At 45.2% G+C, this 19,777-nt stretch overlaps 1 protein-coding gene across 4 annotated transcripts in view; it reads right to left on the bottom strand.

Annotated features, from left to right (window-relative positions):
- Positions 1 to 19,777, bottom strand: part of LOC307096987 (kalirin) — a 473,518-nt gene that overhangs the window by 112,608 nt on the left and 341,133 nt on the right. For 2 of the 4 annotated variants that reach the window (XM_079766806.1, XM_079766805.1), the window contains exons 11-13: positions 17,761 to 17,952; positions 5,067 to 5,236; positions 1,382 to 1,556 (exon numbers count right to left, since the gene is read on the bottom strand). In XM_079766806.1, the coding sequence (XP_079622932.1) occupies positions 1,382 to 1,556; positions 5,067 to 5,236; positions 17,761 to 17,952 (537 nt within the window). Of the gene's footprint in view, positions 1 to 1,381; positions 1,557 to 5,027; positions 5,237 to 17,760; positions 17,953 to 19,777 lie in introns of all 4 variants that reach the window. The other 2 variants (XM_079766804.1, XM_079766803.1) reach the window with 1 other exon arrangement.

Below are 19,777 nucleotides of genomic sequence, written 5' to 3' on the forward strand. Positions count from 1 at the left end.
TACTACTTGACACCTGAAATCCTTTTGAGTGTAGATTCAAAATAAACGAAAAATACAAAGTATAAATAAGTTCAACTAAATTTATAGAGTAAGTTGAAAGTGTAGTTTAAATCCACATTTAAAGACTTCAGTCTTTTCCTTTGTCCCACACTGCCCAAAAGGAACCTTTAGAGCAGGAAATCTTGAAGTAAGAAACGTCAGTGGCTTCTGGGGAGGCAGGAGTACTAGGTTTATGAGAAGAGAAAGATGGTAAGAGAGGAAGTGACAGGAAGGACTGCTTGTCTTTCACAGTTTCTATTCTAAATATAAACATTTTTGGGGTCAGGATTGAAAAAAGGGGCAGCTGTTGCCAGAACGGTTTTCTGGTCCTCTGTGGGATGGGATATTGCAGCTCTCAACTTTAAAAAAAGGCATTTTCCTTCCAAACCCATTCCAAGGACGTTTCCACAGTTATTGTTGGAAAGATCAGTCCCAGACACCCAGAAGCCCGAACTGGGAAAAGATGGTAGAAATGCAAAACAAAGTTTTATAAAGGTGGGTAGAGAACTGAATTTCCCTTTTGCCACACCAGCTGGAAGCAAAAAGGAGACAGTGCTTTTAATCTAACCCTCCGCCTCTGAGAAGGACAAAGCACCTGAGTGTCTGGCACTCTCCACACCCCAGAAATTTACTTCCCTGGCTTCAGTTACTGACTCAAAGCAAGCAAACAAACAAACAAACAAATAAATGGTGGATATTGTTTGGGGCCGACATTATTACCAAGTATCACGAAGGGGACATTACTATACCAGAACACCCAATTCTGACCTTTTCAGAATGAACTGAGGAGGCTGTGCGCTGACCACCAAATGGCCTGAGCACAGACTTACCTTCTTAATAAGCAGAAAGCAAACTGAGGACACAGGTCTTCCTTCCTGTGGCTCCTGGCTTCTTGGATGTCACACAGATGTCAGCTTATCTCTGACCTACAGTCATCAACTGAGAAGATCTAATTTTAACACCTACCTACTCATGACGATAAGAATTCCAGGACTCTACCTCACGCCCCACACAGCCAACTCCATGGCCTTTCAGGAACCAAAGTACCAAGCGTCCAAAGCACAGCAACCAAAACCTCCTCAATGAAGTTGTCCCCAGACAGTAAAACAGAGGAGCTCTACTGGGCAGCGGAGGTGAGAGGGACGGAGGAAGATAACAAGGCGGAATGAGAACTTGTTGATTTCTATAAACGTATCCTTGATGCAAAATCCTTCCATTCTCCTTAGGCTACACGTCCTTCCTCGACCCTGAGGCAGCGCCCTTGGCCAGGCAGCAGGCCATGGCAGGCCTCCCAGCACTCTCCATGGCCCCCTCCCACTGCCCCCCCCCCCGCAGTCTCTACCTCGATGGTGTACTGCTCAAAGATGCGCAGCTGCAGGAAGATGTCCAGCTTGATCTTCCGCTCATGGAAGAGCTCTTCCATCTGCACCTGCGCGTCGTCCAGCTGCTGCAGGACCGACTCGATGTGACTGATGGAGCTGCTGTGGGGGGTCTTGTTGTTGGACACGGCTGAGTCCCTGTGGCAGAGGGGGAGAGGAGGGAGGGGCCTTGCATGTTAGAAGTGATACAGGACAGGGGGCCTTCCTCTTCTGAACAAGGTGGATGGGAATCAGCTGAGTTACTCAGTGACAGCCATTTATCAAACTCCTGCTGAGAGCCAGGCACCATCTGCTCAGTAGGTGAACCAAAGACACATGCATCCTCTTTAGGGTTCACAGCACAGCAGCTCGTCTTGGAGAGCATAAAACATTGGAGAAATGGAATGATTCCATGCATATGTGTACTCTAATATGTATAGTTTTACACACACACACATACACATGCATAAGAGTAGACACATTAAACACAACGCATAAGAGTTGACACATTAAAGACATAGAATAAAAAACTCTTCCTAATTTTACTTCCCAGGGTTGTTGTTAAAGTAAGACAATGTCTGCCAATATTATTCACCCACTTTATAATGCCATGCCAGGTTACAGGCTCCAAGCTGTAGTTAGCACGGGACTGGAGGCTGCAAGCCTGGAGTAAGTCCCCACTCTGACACACATGGGCTAGTGGCCTTGGGAAATGACCTCCCCAAACCCCAGCTGCCTCCTGTAAAGTGGACTTAATAATCCCTGCCCTGCTCACTTCACAGTTTGTTGTCAAACAAGACAGTGTATGTGAGCGTGTTCTGTGACCAGGTACGTGCTGTATGGACTACTGTTACTCCTGAAAGTACACAAGTGAAATATCAGGTGCTGGTTGGGGCACTGGCCCAGCTGGGGAGAGTAGAGGGAAGGGCACAAGAGGCTGAGACAGCAACAAGGTTCCAAAGAGGATGGGTTCTGATTTGGGCGTTAGAAGAAGGTGGAATCTAGCCAGGAAGATGGGAGGGGTACACTTTCTGAGTTTATACAGAAGTATTGGGGGGGGGGGTCACAGGTTGTAGACGGGAACCATGAGATAAACACATTGACCTGCTCCAAGAAAAGGTGGTGGAGATCTCCAAAGAGATCACTGTAATAGGAGAACTGGAGGTTAAGAAGGTATAACATCCCATAGGGCCTTGGGTAGCCCTAAAACTTGAAATAAATGGTCACATTCAATATCTTGCAACGTCTTGCTTTCTTATACAGTTTAAGAAGTCAGATGACAAGGGGGAAATCATTAGTTCTGAATCCTCTCATCAGCAAGCTTTCTGAAAACCAGGCCTTTGCGTCTGTGTATGTCGCAGAAGCAGTGGTATCTGAGCTCAGACTACCTGCTTCTGAAGGGAGAATAAGACGTTTGTCAAGAGCTTCTCCTTCTATCATTCAGACAGCTCCCAATCCTACCTCCTAGCTCTAGCCCAGTGGTCGGCAAACCGTGGCTCACGAGCCACATGCGACCGACACCCCCAGTTCTTCTAATGCCACTTCTTCAAAATAGACTCGCCCAGGCTGAAAAACAACTTCTGCGCATGGGCCACGAAGTTTCAATCGCACTGTACGTGTGTGCCTGCACGTGGTATTTTGTGGAAGAGCCACACTCAAGGGGCCAAAGAGCTGCATATGGCTCTCGAGCTGCAGTTTGCCGACCACTGCCCTAGCCTATTTGGGCATGAAACCCACCATTGCGTGGACACCCCCAGTCACGAGGCACATAGAGATGTACTCATACTATGCATTATGCACTTGTTGAGAGCTTTGCTATTGGGAGGATGTGGCCATTCTTTCTGACAATCCCTCTCAGCCTCTCTACATTGCACACCTTCCAGAAGGAAGAGCATAATTTCTGACCATTCAGCACAGCAACGATGTCAGTGTCACACTCACTGGGAATCACAGAGAGGATGGGAAGCCGCCTTAGGGACTTCAGTGACGAGTGCCAGGCCTAAAGAAGATGTGTGCCTGGTGTGTGTGAGGCAGCCGGCCAAGGCCCACTAGGCACCATTTACTCCTTTTTCTGTTTGCCTGGTCTTGCTGTCAGGGAGAAGAGCCCAGGCTAGTGTCAGGCTGGGAGGGAGGGGGTAATAGATGGTCACCAGGGGTTCTTGTTCACACGCCTATGATTCTCTCTGAAATCCATGGAACTTAAACTTGTGGAACTGGCATCTGCCACGTCATTGCCTCCACCATCTCTGAGTAGCCTTCCGCCCTTAGGTATGGTGCAAGTTGGCAGTTGTTAAGAGCAAGTGGCATCTCCACAAACCCAGCCCCACCGAGACTGAAGTCAGCCAAGCTTGTGAAAATATTGGGAGAGAAAACACAAAGCCATCACAAAATCCCAGAGTTGACAGATCTAGAGCGAGCCCCTTAATCACACAGACGAAGCAGCTGAGACCCAGAGAGGTGAAGCGCCTGCCTGCTATTTGTAATTTTCTTCACAAAAAGGAACAGTGGAGTTTCCTAGGTAAGCAGACAAAACTGTCATGTGTTATGTATTCATGAAGATGAATCTAGGGATCAAGGGACAGAGACTGTCTTGTTAGTATGCAACTGCAAGATTCAGAGCATCTCGTGTGCATATTTAGAGTAGAAATAATTAATTTCCAACAGAAAAACGTGCCAGGGACGTTGAAAGGTAAGTTCTCATTGTTTATTTAATTAGACAACTGATATGGGGGAAAGCCCTCTCACTTGAAGTCATTCCCTCAGGCCCTGGCTTGGCTGGGACTTGTTGATGAGATTATTTCTGTCCAGAGCTGGCAGAGGTCCCGGCACTCAGTGATGTTGGGATAGGAACAAGTCCCTGCGGGCAGGCCTCATTAGCACCATCAAACCCCATTCAGACAGCACCTGGGCACAGCGCTGGCTGCTGAGGGCCTGCTCCAGGCCTCATGACAGTCTCTGAGTCAGGGCCCTTGACAGGAGCAGGAAACTAGATGTTAACACCAACAGAAAGGAGGCAATGGTGCGAATGATTCTAAATAAATATGAGGTTTTGGACAAGAATTTTCTTATGAGTTATGCTAGTTTATGTTGACACAGGAAGATTTTTGTTATCTGGGCAACAAGGAATGGTGGAAAGGTGCTAAATGGGTAACGAAGAACAGAGCAGGACACCACCACACACTCCACATGGGCCAAAGCCAACCATTTTGGGTCACATTTTGCCGACTCGGGCACTGGAATTCAGAGTTCAGCCTGAGATCAGGATCCAAAGAGCACTATATTGCTGATGGCTCTTTCTCCATGTGACTAAATATGCCATAATTCTTAATGAAGATGCTATTTGTTTTTCTGTTCAGTTTTGCTAATTTCTGTTGTACTTATGTTACTTATTGATTGCTGAATAACATCATGAATGATAAATAATGCTTTAGAAGATGAGCGCTTTTCTGTTTACTTTTTCATTTTAAACTCAAGTTGCATATGGTGCAGGCATTTTTATATCGGACAGATGGAGACACTGAAGATCACACACGACCACAAAGCTGGTTGTGGCTGAGCCAAGACCGGGACATGACTTATCTCGTGTCTAGTCTGAGGCATTTCCCACTGGAAAGCACCGCCCGTGCTGACCTGGCCTCGCTGGGCTCCCCCAGGGAGGGAGGCGCTGACCTGAGCTGCTGGATAAGGTCTTCGCCTTCCTTGATGACGTTGAGCGTGGCGTCCAGAGTGGCGGTCTGTTGCTGCTGGAACTGCTTGATCAGTTCCTGGACCGCATCCACCGAGTCTGCACAGACATCCTCCAGCATCTCCTTCTGAAGGTCTTCCATCCATGTCCACAACTGTGGGGAGAGGGCAGAGACTTCACTCAGGGCAGACAGGAGAGGCCAGGGCTGGGGCAAGGGCAAGGGCAAGAAAGTCGCACTGGGGCCACGCAACCTACCTTCACCCAGTCAGTGCAATGCCAGACTGTCCTCATCAGCACACTTAGGGGTCGGTTTGTGCTTCTACATTGATATACATTACCCATCTTTGCTAAGTTTACCCTGTTAGTGCTGCATTCCCTAAGCCTGGGAGGTACCCCTGGCTTCGCTTCCTTGTGGTTCAGGGAAACTGGTGGCCTTAGAGCAGGGAGATCACTCATGTTTGAGAGACTGGGAAGAACAGGAGACGGTTATGAACAAATACTACTTTATCTTTCAGAAAGGAGGGAAGGGAGGGCTCCACACACTTCCTCCAGGCAGCTACATGTCAATTCCAAGAAATTTATCACCATTTTGCAAACATGTAAAGAAGAATGTGATACTCAATAAGAACCAAATGAAGGCTAATTAAGGAAATATATGCTGCGTTAAATCAATTTGTTCTTTGTGGGATTGCTAGGTTGGTTAGGAATTTGAATGCTAAAAGAGGTATCTTATCTTAAATAAGTATATTTCCCCCATGATATTCGAGATGATGAAATGCAGTCAGAATATTACTAGTCAGACAAGTTTAAAATAGCTAGGTGTAACCCTGGCCGCTGAGCCTACACTCAGTGGTTAGAGCATAGGCCTGCACACTGAAGGGTCTCCTGTTCGATTTCCGGTCAAGGACATGTGCCTGGGTTACAGGTTTGATCCCCGGCCCCCGTTGGGGTACATGTGGGAGGCAACCAATTGATGTGTCTCTCTCACATGGATGTTTTGTTCTTTCCTGCTCTCCCTCCCTCCTTCTCTTCTACTCTCTTAAAAAAAAAAAATCAATGGTTGCCCTAGCCAGCTTGGCTCAGTGGATAGAGCATCGGCCTGCAGATTGAAGGGTCCCAGGTTCGATTCCAGCCAAGGGCACATGCCTGGGTTGCGGGCTTGATCCCCAGTAGGGGGCGTGCAGGAGGCAGCCGATCAATGATTCTCTCATCATTGATGTTTCTATCTCTCTCTCCTCCCTTCCTCTCTGAAATCAATAAAGAAATATATATTTAAAAAAAAATCAATGGAAAAAGTATCTTTGGGTAAGGATTAACGAGAGAGAGAGAGAAAAAAAAGCTTGGTACAGTGTTTTGAACAGAATACGCACTGGGAATGATGGAGAGTTTAACTGAATTACTGGAAACTCTTTTATTGATAGCTCTTCCTCATACTGAAACTAGGTCTTCAGTGGCCTGCCACAGTGCTCCACTTCTAACTACCCTTGCTGAGCGCTTTCATAAATGACGGAAGGAAAGATGAGTCGGATGTTTGCTTAGAAACAGGGACACTTCAGCTGGCTAGCAAGAAAGATAAGCTCAGGGCTCTACCGGGGGATGGGTGTGGGGTGGGTGTGGGGTGGGGGGAAACAATAGAGAGAGAAACTGATAGATGGAGTTAAAAGATATAGATTTTGGCTCCCGTTCTTCCCATAACTTGTGTTGCCTTTGAGTAAATTGCTATCCCCTTGCTTGCCATGGCTTTATGTGTAAAATAGGTTAGGAAAAGCATAAAATGAAGTCGTTAGTTACTTTCTGGTTCTAACCTTCTGTAAGTTAAAAACATGGATAAGTCCCCGGCCGGGTGGCTCAGTTGGTTGGAGCATTATCCCCTACACCAAAAAAGGTTGCAGGTTCAATTTCTGCTCAGGGTATATACCTAGGTTGTGGGTTCGATCCCCGGTCAGGGTACATATGGGAGGCAACTGATTGATGTGTCTCTCTCACATCAATATTTCTCTCTCTCTCTTCCCCCTTCCCCTCTCTGAAATCAATTAAAAATAGATAAATATCCACTTTGAGAATATTATTTCATCTATTTGGTTTAGTATGGGAAATCATGGTATGGCCTTTGTAATAAAAGGTGAGAAAAGAAATAATAGACAAAAATAAGTCTTCAGATTTTGGACAAGTTATTATTTGTTCTTTAGACAGGAGAGAGAAAACGATGAGTTAACAAGATTATTAAGCCCTGGAGGTAGAGAATAACAGTATAGAAAGAGTGTCCTTCCTAGACAGGTGAGAACCTCTCTGAGCCTCAGTTTCATAATCTGCAAAGTGGGAGAATAAGAACCTGCTTACTTCAAAGATTATTAGGATTGAATGATATACTTATTATTAATGCTTTTAATAAACATATAGCCTTATTAATAAGCCTGTAGCATTGTGATGATAGCTATAACCAAATTATTATTATTCAGAGCCCCCATCATTTAGCAGCTGGCAATTTGGTTGTAATTAGTTCAATTTATTTTCTTTACAAATAAGCTTTTTGTTATAAAAACACAAAACAAGTTTTTCAGAACATATAAGCTGGGATACATATTCCTACAAGGATGAATGTATTTATTTCAAATTAGTATGAAATCAGGATTTCAGGATATTGGTCACTATAGCTTAATGCTACTTCATACTTTCTGGTATGAAGGAAGGTCTACCTTCAAGAGAATAGCAGGCAGAGGGAAAGTTTGAAATACTCCTTCATTTTGAATTTGGTAAAAGATCAACAATGGATTTGGTTCTTCAATATGCTAGGCTGAGCTGGGCCTCTGTTTTCTGTTTTTGCTGCTTTGTCCTGGGATGTCTAAGGAAAGCCTAGAGCAGGGGTAGGGAACTTCCGGCCTGAGGGCTGTATAAGGCCCATGAAATCATTTGGTCTGGGCCTGCCAAGGCACTAGGGGTGATTTAATTAAATGTTTGACTAAATATAGCAGGCTAATTTTTAAGTTGTAATTTTGTATGGCCCATGAATGATGTTATAAATATTCAAATGGCCCTTGGCAGATAAAAGGTTCCCCACCCCTGGCCTAGAGGCTGGAAAGTTCAGATATTTCTAATGGGGGAAAAAAAGAATAAAGAGAGGGAAGAAGGAAGGAAGGAAGGAGGGAAGGAAGGAAGGAAGGAAGGAAGGAAGGAAGGAAGGAAGGAAGGAAGGAAGGAAGGAAAGGGAAGGGAAGGAAGGAGGGAGGGAATGTGAAGAGGGATGAAAATTGTAGATTTGGAGCAGGTAATTTAAGAGGAGAAAACTAAACTCGATGTCTCAATGCAGTGCAGGCACTGAGACTGAAAACTGGCCAGGGAAGTCTGGTACTCACTGATACAGGAAGGAGAGAGACAGGAAAGAGGCAGAAAAGTGTCTTGAGGATTTTATTTTATTTAAGGTAATTCTGTTGTCAGTACCATCCTTAAGCTATATTAATGGCTTCATCGCTTGAAGGTCCTTTCCCCTTCCTTAATAAAAACTTGACCATCTCTGGTATAGGTCTAGGAAGAAAGTGTCATTCTGTCCTCAGGAAATCCACCATGACTAATAACACTCCTCCTCCTGGTGATCATGCAGCTAAATTGTAGGGACAGTCAAAGACAAAAACTGCTAAAACAACAACAACGAGGTGTCAAGAGTTACAAACAAAAAGAAATCTGAGAACACCTACTGACCTCAAGTCCGTATCATCAGAAAAAAGTGTCCTCCTTCTAAATATTCTTTGATTAATGAATTGGAACTAACTTTTCAGATTTCTGTTCCTATATTCCACTACATTATAAAGAAACTCTTGTCTCCCGAAGTTAAAACTTTCTGCTGAGGAAAACCAGCTAAGAGATAAACAAGCAAGTACAAGACCAGTTGTTGCACAGCCCAGTGGTTAGCAGACTGGTAAAGAAAGGAAGGTCTACCTTCAAGAGAATAAGATGTCAAAATGGCTAGTGATGGAAGACGATTTGATTCAGAGACAGGGAAGGAGACGAAGGCACTAGAGACAAAGGTTCCCTGACATGTTTCTCTATTTTCCCTTCTGTAAACAAAACAAAACAAATGAACTAAAAGCCCAGAGGGAAAGGAGTTCTTGAATAGAATTGATATTTTCTGAGGATAATTCTTGATTCTGCCCTTGTCTGGGTAGTTCTCTGACCCGGGGAAAACTACTTTACTTCAATTACTTCATATTTAAAATGAAGTGAGTGTGTGCATGTGTGTGGGTTTTCTAGCTTGTCTCTAAGGTCTCTTCTAGCTCTCACATGCTATGGTTTCCCTTCAAAGCTGATATAAAGACGGAGGCAATAACAGAGATGCCTGCCTAAACTGAAAAACTGCACTCACGGCTTTGACATCAAGACATCCAAAGTCTAAACAGTTTAGCACCAGTTTGAGGGTAACTGTCTTAAGACACTATTAACAGACTTCAGTGAGTACCAGACTTCCCTGACAAGTTAAGACACTAGGACAACCTGGAAAGTTTGAGTAGAAAGCTACTTGAAATTCCAGGGGACCATATGCACACAGTCACCCCCTGGTGGCAGCAAAGTTAAATTGCAGACTCAGATGCATAAAGTGGACAGAAATAAACATCATTGTCACTAAACTATGAGTAAGGGTCAATTGTCCATTTCTTTTTAAAAATATATATATATATTTTATTGATTTTTTACAGAGAGGAAAGGAGAGGGACAGAGAGCTAGAAACATCGATGAGAGAGAAACATCGACCAGCTGCCTCTTGCACACCCCCTACCGGAGATGTGCCCGCAACCAATGTACATGCCCTTGACCGGAATCAAACCTGGGACCTTTCAGTCCGCAGACCGACGCTCTATCCACTGAGCCAAACTGGTTTCGGCAATTGTCCATTTCTTAGGCTGTAATTTTCTACCATCTGAATGTCCTATCGGCCTCTTTCCCTTTATGTGTCCATCTGACTTATCCCTGGAGAACATGCCTCGATTGCTTTGAAAAGAATCCAAATCAGAGAGCCACTTCCATTAATAATTTACTAATTAGCAGGTAACCAGTGAGATCATGTCAGAATGAGCCTCACTTCAAGCCATCACAAGCTAGTAACTGCCAGAATGAGGTAAAATTATGGAGTGAGGGAGGGAACTTGGTAGCAGCAAGCACACGGTTTTTCCTCCTCTTTTCCAATTTGGTTCCTATTTACCCTCTGCTAGCCCTGCACCTTCTCTATCAACCCACCTGCTCCCCAGAAAGAATCTCCTGTTTCAGCCGTTTCCAGACCCCCTCTTCTTGATCAAATGCACCTGTGCTGTGCCCCACTCGTGCAGGACTCTGCTCTCTGCTTGGCAATGATTGCTTGGCCCCTGCTGACATGTACACTGAGATGGCTTCATGTGGTGTTTCCCTCAGAGAACACAGATGGTTGTGGCCAAAAATATCTGCATCCAAAAGAATGGTCCTAATTTGAGAATTTCCAGAGCCTTGGCAGGGGGTAGAGTTTAGGGAGCCTTTCAATGCCCTGCAGAAGCTTAGCTTTAAGAGTGAAACCAGTGAGTTCAGGAGGGGCCAGTCCATGCTTGCATGTGAGGCAGCCTGAGGGAAGGGCCACTGAAAAGGCAGGAAGCAGGGGACATGGGAGGGAGGTTTATAGAAACCACAAGGCTTATGGATGAGTGGTTAAGAAAAGAGGTGATGTTACTTCTCCTGCAGACTGGCTGCTGCTCAGCTCTGGCCGCCATCGCTGCTCCACGAGACTGACCCCTGGAGATGTTGAAGGAGCACCAATTCCACAGCATGAACCTCCCCTGCCCTCATATTGAAGAGACTGTTTTTCTTTGGCATTGACTACCAGCTTTTATTTTTTAAATAAACACCATGGCAGTTGGGCAGTAGAAATAGGGAATGAAGCTGTGTTGTCCTTGAGGACATCATTCCTTGTGGAAGACGGATTTAGTTTTGGTTCTAGAGTGGGTGGGTAGAACATGTGTATGTATGAGTGTCTGTGGTATTTGTATTTGTGTGTGTGTGTGTGTCTATTTGAGCAGGACACATTTCTCTAGGTTAAAAAATGGAAATGGGCATTTAATTAAGCAGTCTAATAAACAGCTAATGTTGATTATTTTGGCCACATTCCTTCGTTATTTGACTTTCATATTATTACTACAAAAATATCTAACAATGGATATTTTGAAAGCCCAGCAATTATAGTATTTCCATGGACCCACAGCAAGGAAAGAGAATTCTGACTTGACAATATCTGAAGAGCAGATGACACTATAGGTGTCTTTTCACAGGAGAAAAAAAAAATGAGGACGTGGGTAAATGCTTCTCCTACATTCTCTCTGACTCGCCAGACCAGCCAACAGCCAATTGCCCTTGTCCCCAGGCAAAAAGGAGACATCTGAAAGTTCAGCACAATACATACTAATAGCTGAGGCTCAGGTTGCAAAAGAAGGTCCAAAGCACATGTTTGTCACTTTTTTTAAAAATCACACAGCTCTTCTAAGTATGGATGGAAAGTTTTATTTTTGTAAAATAACACTTACTGAGATTGTCTCTGATTTTCAATCGAATATATCATAACTTCTTTGCGCATTTCCTTCTGGTCTTTATTCTCTGTGTGTGGTCATGTTGGAGATACAGTTTTTTAATGTCTTATAACACAAGCCCTTCCTCATGCCAACAATGATCTTTGACAAGGTGACTTATGATGACTATATAGTGTTCCACTATATAGATGCACTATGGTTTGCTTAATAAATCGCCCAGCATGGAAAATTAAGATGGTTTCTAATTACTCAAGATTATGAATAACACTGCAATGAAACAGTTAAGAGGATTTCAACCCCCCACCCAGATTCCTATGGTCTCAAGAATTCACAGAGCAGGGCCAACAAGATCAAGCAGATTCTTCAATCTGCAGAAGAAATGAGACTGGAGGGTATTTTTCTCATATCTTTCTTCGGTCTTTTCGCTGATCCTAACTAGAGTAAATCTTCTGATGTAGGAAGTGGACAAAAGTAAAATTATGAACTTCAGCCTGGGAAGTCCTAGGATGTCTAGGTTTTACATCATTTATGGAGATGGATATGCAGTTCCTGCTCAGAAATCTCCTATAAAAGGGGCTTTAATTCCTTCAAAATTACATCCTACAATGACATTCTATTACACATTGGCACTCAAGAAAAACTCAGCAAATAACTGTAGTTAGGTATGAAGGAAGAAAGAAAAGAAAGGAGGGAAGAAGGAAGGAGTTTAACCATGACCTGGCAGGAAGGATTTATGACAATATTTACCAGCACCCCCAATACCACCTCCGACCACTTAGTAAAACTGAGTGGAAGATCACCCATTCACTCTATTTACTGTAAGAGGGAAAAACAACCATAGCAACTCCAAATTCCCTAACAGATTTGTAGATTTGGCTAATAATCTTGCCTTGAGTAAAAAGCCAGAAGTTTGCCTATAGAGTCAAGAGGAAGGAGTTACAAGTTATTAGGCCCAGGATCAAATAGGACTCACACTAGGGTTTGAGAGGTGGCAGATCTTGAAAGGTATTAAATACAATATGGAAAGATCAAACCACAGGAGTTCCTTCTTCACCAAACTATCCAAGGATGCTCAATTCTGCCTACCTAATAATGCATTTCTGCTTATTACACAGGTTCTGGAAAAAAAAGTTCCCATAGAATATTAGATTCACCTTTAGATACCTTGTCTACAGAGTTTCAGTAAAAGAACTGGAGTAAAGCAAACATGATTGAATGAGCTTTCTCCTCTTTTCTCCTCATTAAATTTTTTTTTTAAATGAAATGATTAGCTTCCCATTGTCAAGTAAACCTGTTCATATTTATTCAGCATCTCTATGGATCAGACATAGTGGCAGAATGTAGAGCAGACTCTATAGCCACACATTCAAACCCCCAAACATACTGCATATATGAGCACTTTGGATTTAATAAAGAGCCAATCAGCTCAGTGCGATCCCAGCACCATCGATGGAGGTATGTACATGGTGTTCCGGTCCAGTCTGCTGGGAGGTTGGAAGCGCCAGGGAAGAATTTCAAGGAAAAATGAAGCCTGATTTGAGTCCTTAAGTTCCTTATTAAGCCTACTTCAGAGATGCTCTATGGATAAATTTGGGAGGAAGTTTTCTACCAGGAAAAAATATAGCTGTTAGTATTGTAGCATTCAATTCTGTAATAATCATAATAAATATCACAAAGTAATAGAGATTAAGTAATTTTCCCAAAAGCACACAGCATGCCAAGTAAAGATCTAGATATGAAAATTAGATCTCCTGACATCCAAGATCGTGCTGTACTTCATGTGTGTATGTGTGTAAAACCTATACGTGTCTATGTGTGCACATGTATATGTGCATATACATGCATCTGTGCACAGAATGCACAGGTGTGTACGTACATACACACAAGGCTTACTCTCTCCTCTGCCTAAAGGGGGCCTCAGACAGACTGGTTTGGGGCGGGAAGGGGGCTGGTAGGGAGCACACGGACAGGAAGCCCTGCTGACCCCTAAAGATACTCTTCCAGGACTCCATGACAGCTACTCAAAACACTGCTTTTCTTTCCATCCTGAGCAAAAGTCAGAATTTGTTGATCTGAGTTACAGATCTCTTGATTAGAGGATCCTCAAAATCACAGCCCTCCTTCTGCATCCAGGCAGGACGGCTCCTAATTTCTCTTGTATTTTGGGATCCTGAGGAAAGAGACTGTGTTACTTCCTGCCAGCCTCCTGTGTTCTCCTGCTGGAGAAAATGCCTCCCAGTCTCTATGCTCCGACCGTTATTAAAGGTCTGTGTGGCACAGGAGAAAAAGCAGGGGGCTTGGAGTCAGAAAGATTTGGGGTCAATTCCTACATTTACCACATCCTAGCTACAAAACCCTGGGCAGATTATGAATTTCTCTGATCCGTAAAATTGGAATAAAAATGGTAATTCTCATGGCTATTGATTTGATAGATAACGTAGCACACAGCAGGTGTTAAATACACTTTCATTCCTGTTCTCTTTCTTCACCTGCCCCCAGTATTACACTGCCCCCTTCAGTACTATTTCATATGAATGGATTTTATAAGCCAGGGGTGGGGAACCTTTTTTCCGACAAGGGCCATTTGGATATTTATAACATCATTCGCAGGCCATACACAATTATCAACTTAAAAATTAGCCTGCTCTATTTGGTCAAACATTTAATTAACTCACCCCTAATGCCTTGGCAGGGCCAGACCAAATGATTTCACAGGCCGGATGTTCCCCACCCCTGTTACAAGCTGAGCCTCAGTGTGAAAACACGTCTCAGGTTCAAACAGGACCTAGCTTAGCAAGGTCTAAGAGACATTGTGGGAAAATAATGGTTAATGATTATTCCTATCTCCCACACCCGCACCCCTGGCCACACTTTACATTTCTAAGCTAAGTTCTACTCTCCCCATCAAGCCCCTGCTTTGGGGTTTGAAAATGTAAAGAGGAAAAAAAAGGAGTAGGAAGAAGGAAGTAGAGCAGAGGAGAGGAGGAGATATAAGCAGGCGGGGGGGGGGGGGGGGGGAGGACAGCAGGGTGTGGGTAGCAGTTCAGAGCAAGGGCGCAGGGTGTAGGGAGGCAGGCACAGTCTCTGCACTGCTGACTAGCTCTGTGACCTTACATAAGCTCCTTCCTTAGCCTTAGTTCCCTCACTGGAAAATATGTTTAATACAATCTATATCACACAGCAAAGGAAACCATCAACAAAATGAAAAGGGAAACCACTGTATGGGAGAACATATTCACTGACACATCTAATAAGGAGTTTTTAAGTTTAAGGAACTTATAAAACTCAACACCAAAAAACCAAACAATCCAATTGAAAAATGGACAAAGGACCTAAATTGACACTTCTCCAAAGAGGACATACAGATGGTCAACAGACATCTGAAGAGATGCTCATCACTAATCATCAGAGAAATGCAATTAAAACCACAACGAGCTATCACCTCACACCTGTCAGAATGGCTATCATCAATAAATCAATAAACAACTAGTGTTGTCGAAGATGTGGAGAAAAGGGAACTCTCATGCACTGCTGGTGGGAATGCAGACTGGTGCAGCCACTCTGGGAAGCTGTATGGAGGCTCCTCAAAAACTTCAAAATGGCCCTAGCTGGTTTGGCTCAGTGGACAGAGCATCCACCTGCAGACTGAAGGGTCCCAGGTTTGATTCCAGTCAAGGGCACATGCCTGGGTTGTGGGCTCGATCCTCAGTGTGGGGTGTGTAGGAGGCAGCCAATCAATGATTCTCTCTCATCATTGATGTTTCTATCTCTCCCTTTCCCTTCCTCTCTGAAATCAATAAAAAAACCCAAAAAACTTCAAAATGGAACTGCCTTATGACCCAGCAATTCCACTTCTGGGAATTTATCCAAAGAAACCTGAAACACTAATTTGGAAGCGTAAACACACCCCTATGTTTATTGCAGTGTTATTTACAAAGCCAAGATCTGGAAGCAGCCCATGTGCCCATCAGTAGGTGAGTGGATAAAAAAGCTGCGACACATTTGCACAATGTAATACTACTCGGCTATTACAAGGAAGAAAAGCTTACCCTTTGCGACTGCATGGATGGACCTGGAGAACATTATGCTAAGTGAAATAAACCAGTCAGAGAAAGACAAGTACCATATGATTTCACTCATGTGGAATTTAATGAACAAACTGAACTAACAAGAAAAATAGAGACAGACTCATAGATAGAGAGCAGGCAGGTAACTTGGTGTGAGGGGATATTGGGGGAGGTATGGAGAGATTGATCAAAAAAGAAAAAAAGAGAAAGAATTCACGGACATGTTCAATAGTGTGCTGATTGTGAGGGAGGGCGTGGGTGGGTGGAAGTGCAAGAAGGTATAGGGGGGATAAATGTTAATGGAAAAAAAATAAAATAAAGAAAAATAATCTGTATCATAAGATTACCATGAGGATTGTGTGTAATGATATATGTGTCTGGCAAGCAGTGGGTACCCAATTAAAAAAAGTACTAGCTAACATACTTGTCAATATCAAGTAACGAAAAAGAAGGGAAGAAAAGGAAAGAAATCTTGAATTCACATTGGAATCATAAGGAGTTTTAAGGCCTCTGAGCCCAACTGCATAATTTTATAGACAAGGCTACCCAGGGCCAGGGATGTAGTGATTTGCACAAGCCCACATGACTCTGGAGCAGCAGAATCTGGACTAGAACCTGAGCCTCCTGGCTCCATGTACAGAAGGTGGGAGCTGGAGCTGGAAAAGGCTCCTGGAAGCCATGGTCACCCTTTCAGGAGTGGCCCTTCCATGGAGACTGACCTAGTCCACCCTGTCCCTGTACAGACAGCACCCCACAGCCCTCACAGGGAGCATGACTTTGGTTCATCCATGCTCCATTCTAGCATCTGCAGACTCATAATGAAAGGAGAAAACGCATCCCTTTGGTTTCTGAGACCATTATTAAGCATGGGGTGAGCCACCAGCAAGCAGACAACCAGGCAGGAAAACCTGGATTACAGCTAATCCCCTGCTTCACAGACACACTAGTCAGAGCGTGGTTGTGGTCCCGTGGAGGGGAAGCAGAGTCGGCGTCGGGGAGCTCGCCAGCCCTGCATCTGCCTGGGGAATCTCCGTTTAGAAAACATTATCTTTTCATGTTTTTCTCTGATAGGCGCTGCGATGATTTGCATTCATTCCCACGGAGTGTCAGGAAGCCTGTGAAGGAGTAATAACCAGGCTTCCTAATGCATTTCAAATTTCAAAAATCAACTTAATTAAGTGGGGTTAATTTTTTTCTCCTGAGCAGCGATCAAACTTTAATTAATACTCCATTAAAATGAATTCCTGGGGGAACGCAAGCATGCATGTACCTAATGAATTTCTCTGCCAAGGGTGTTATTATAGAAGATGCTAAATGTGCCTCCTCGCTGGCCACTTACTCAATTTCAGAGTGCCCCGTGCTAATCAGAAACGTAAAGCAATCGCAGGTTTGCAACCCTCCTCTCTCTGGGCCCCTCTGCCCTGCCGACAACATAGCATCACCCACCCTCCGCTCTCCTGTCTCCACGTCCTGAACGACTGGGCCAGACGTAAGCCCAGCTAACTTCCTCCTGTGTGGAGGGTCCCCCAGTCCCCTTCCCTCACTGGCTGTCACTCCACCCTCAGGCAAAGTGAGGACCAACTCCTTTAGTATCCCCGTGTGGCAGAACTCAGTATAAAGACTTAACCTTCCGTTTTTAAAAAATAAAATAACATAGAACACATTTGCAAACTCTCTGTTTCTTGCGGGACTCTAATTTCTGACAGGCACAGCAACCAGGAGCAACAGGGTGTGGGGTGGAAAGGGAGTCTTGATCCTCTTATATTTCTCCCTATAGTGACTATTTCTATACCAGGGATTCCCACATATCTCCAGGTCCAGCAGTCTCCGGAAACCACCTGTCTCTGTGGCCCCCTCCTCGATGGAGATGAGGAGGAAATTTTGCCCCATATTGTTTGTGAGCTACATACATGTTATCAGTAGCAAGGTGTTCATATCATCAACATTAGGAGGCTGGGAACTCCAGACCACCCAGGACGCTGGGCATAGCTGGAGGGTCATCATGCAAGGAAACGGACGTGACCCTTGCCAGAACAAACCCATCCAGGCAATGCGCCTGCCCCGCGGGCTCTTACCTCCTTGGTGTGCGTGTGGAAGGAGACAGACATGTCCAGCAGAAGCTTCCGCTGCTCCACCCTGCGCACGAAGTCCTGGATGCGCACCTCCAGGTGCCGCGCCGCCTTGTAGATCTCCTCGGGGTCACATTCCCCGGTCTGTGCCAGCTGCTCCGCAGCTTCTAGGAGCTTGTCTGCATTGGTGTATGTATTCTGCCGGCAGCAACAGCGAGAGAAAGTCAACTTGCAGTCACGAAGGGAGCTTCGCGCCTTCCCCCAGCCCACCCGGGGCTGCCCAGAGCTGGAGCGCAAGGCGTGGGCGCTGAGCCGACAGCTCCCTGAGCTGGCACGGAGCAGCTGCGCGGGGAGCCTGCCTGCCGCCTCCCAGCAAGCTAGCAGCCTGCCTGGCAGCTTGGCACATAAGCGGGCACTAGCTAGGAGCCTCCTCGGTCCCTGGGATTTCTCAGAGGAGGGCTGCCCTGGAAAGAGGCGAGGAGACATGCTGGAGTCCCCATTCCCCATCCGCTCCTTGGCCCACCCCCGACCCTTATGAAGATCCATCACTGCCCTTGCATCTCGGGCTGTAACTGTCTGAGTCGGAAATACCTCATGCACAAAGATCGTCTGGGTTTCTAGTGAGAGAACACCAGGGGAAAAAATAACTGGGAGACTTGCTCGACTTTTCCCTCACGTTCCTTGTGACTCCTAGTGTTTATCTTTTGAAACAGAGCTATCTCTTAGGAGGGGAAGGGGTCAGCGAGGCAGGGAGCTGACAGAATGAGGCAGCCACAGCCCGAGTGAGGCTATGCAGGCTGTTCCCTACATGCCCGGGGCTTAATGCCTGCAGGAAGGTTAGGGCAGCGTCTGCTAATGTTTGTTTATTATAAGCCACTCATGCACACCCACATTCACACACACACACGCTCGTCCAACCCCTGTCTGTGCACACCATGGTATTCTCCAGAGCACCCTAAAAGTCAGCAACTTATAGTTATTACTTGTCAGGATGTAATAGTTACTGCATATATGCCATGGCTACAACTTTTCCTTAGCAGGCTGCCCTTTTAAGAAGATGGGACAGTCACCAATTTAGAGCGAATGAATCAGGCACCCATTGTATTTCTAAATATCCCTACAGTCACAAACGTCCTAGAGAGTGGTGAACAGTGGTTAGTAATGACGATGTGAACCTGGCAGCAGAAATAGTCAGTGATGAACACAAAATGAATGGAGAACTGGAGTGGGTTTAGGACAGTGACCGCATGGGCTTGACGTTGCCCATGGAGAAGAGGCCTCCAGCCTCTGTGGAGTTTTGGGACTCACCCCAAGGCCTGGGTGTTAAGGGTTGAACTGTGTCCCCTCTAAACTCACAAGTTCAAGTTCCAACCCTCAGTACCTCTGCATGTGACCTTATTTGGAAACAGAGTCACTGCAGATGTAATTAGTTAAGATCAGGCCACAGTGAAGTAGGATGGGCTCCTAATTCAATCGGACCGGTGTCCTTCCAAAAAGAGTGCCATGAGGAGAGTCAGACACACACAGAGAGGCAGAACGCCATGGCCAGATGAAGGCAGAGATCCGGGGATGTATCTACAAGCCAGGGAATGGCCAAGACTGCCAGGAAACCACCAGAAGTCAAGAGAGAGGCCTGGAACAGATTCTCCCTCACCGCCTCCCCGGAAAGAGCCCTTCTCAACACCTTGCTCTTAGACTTCTAGCTTCCAGAACTGCAAGACAATACATTTCTGTTATGGAAGCTACCCAGCTTGTGGGACTTCGTTAGGGCAGCCCTAATAAACTAGTATGCTGGGGTGGAAACCTTCAGAGGCTGCAGACCCAGCCTCGGTTGTATTGGAGAAGACGGGCAGGCCCTCAGCAAACACGGTCATGGCTTTCAGGAATACCAAGAGAGGCCTCAGTGGATCCTGAAGACATGCTGTCTGAAAAGCAACTGGCCCAAGCAAACACGGTCCCAAGAGGGAGTGGAGCTGGGACTGCAAAGGAAGAGAAACCCTGTGGCTCCACCTGGGGAACTCGT

The sequence above is a fragment of the Cnephaeus nilssonii genome (assembly GCF_951640355.1).
Source record: "Cnephaeus nilssonii genome assembly, chromosome: 3".
NCBI lineage: Eukaryota > Metazoa > Chordata > Mammalia > Chiroptera > Vespertilionidae > Cnephaeus > Cnephaeus nilssonii.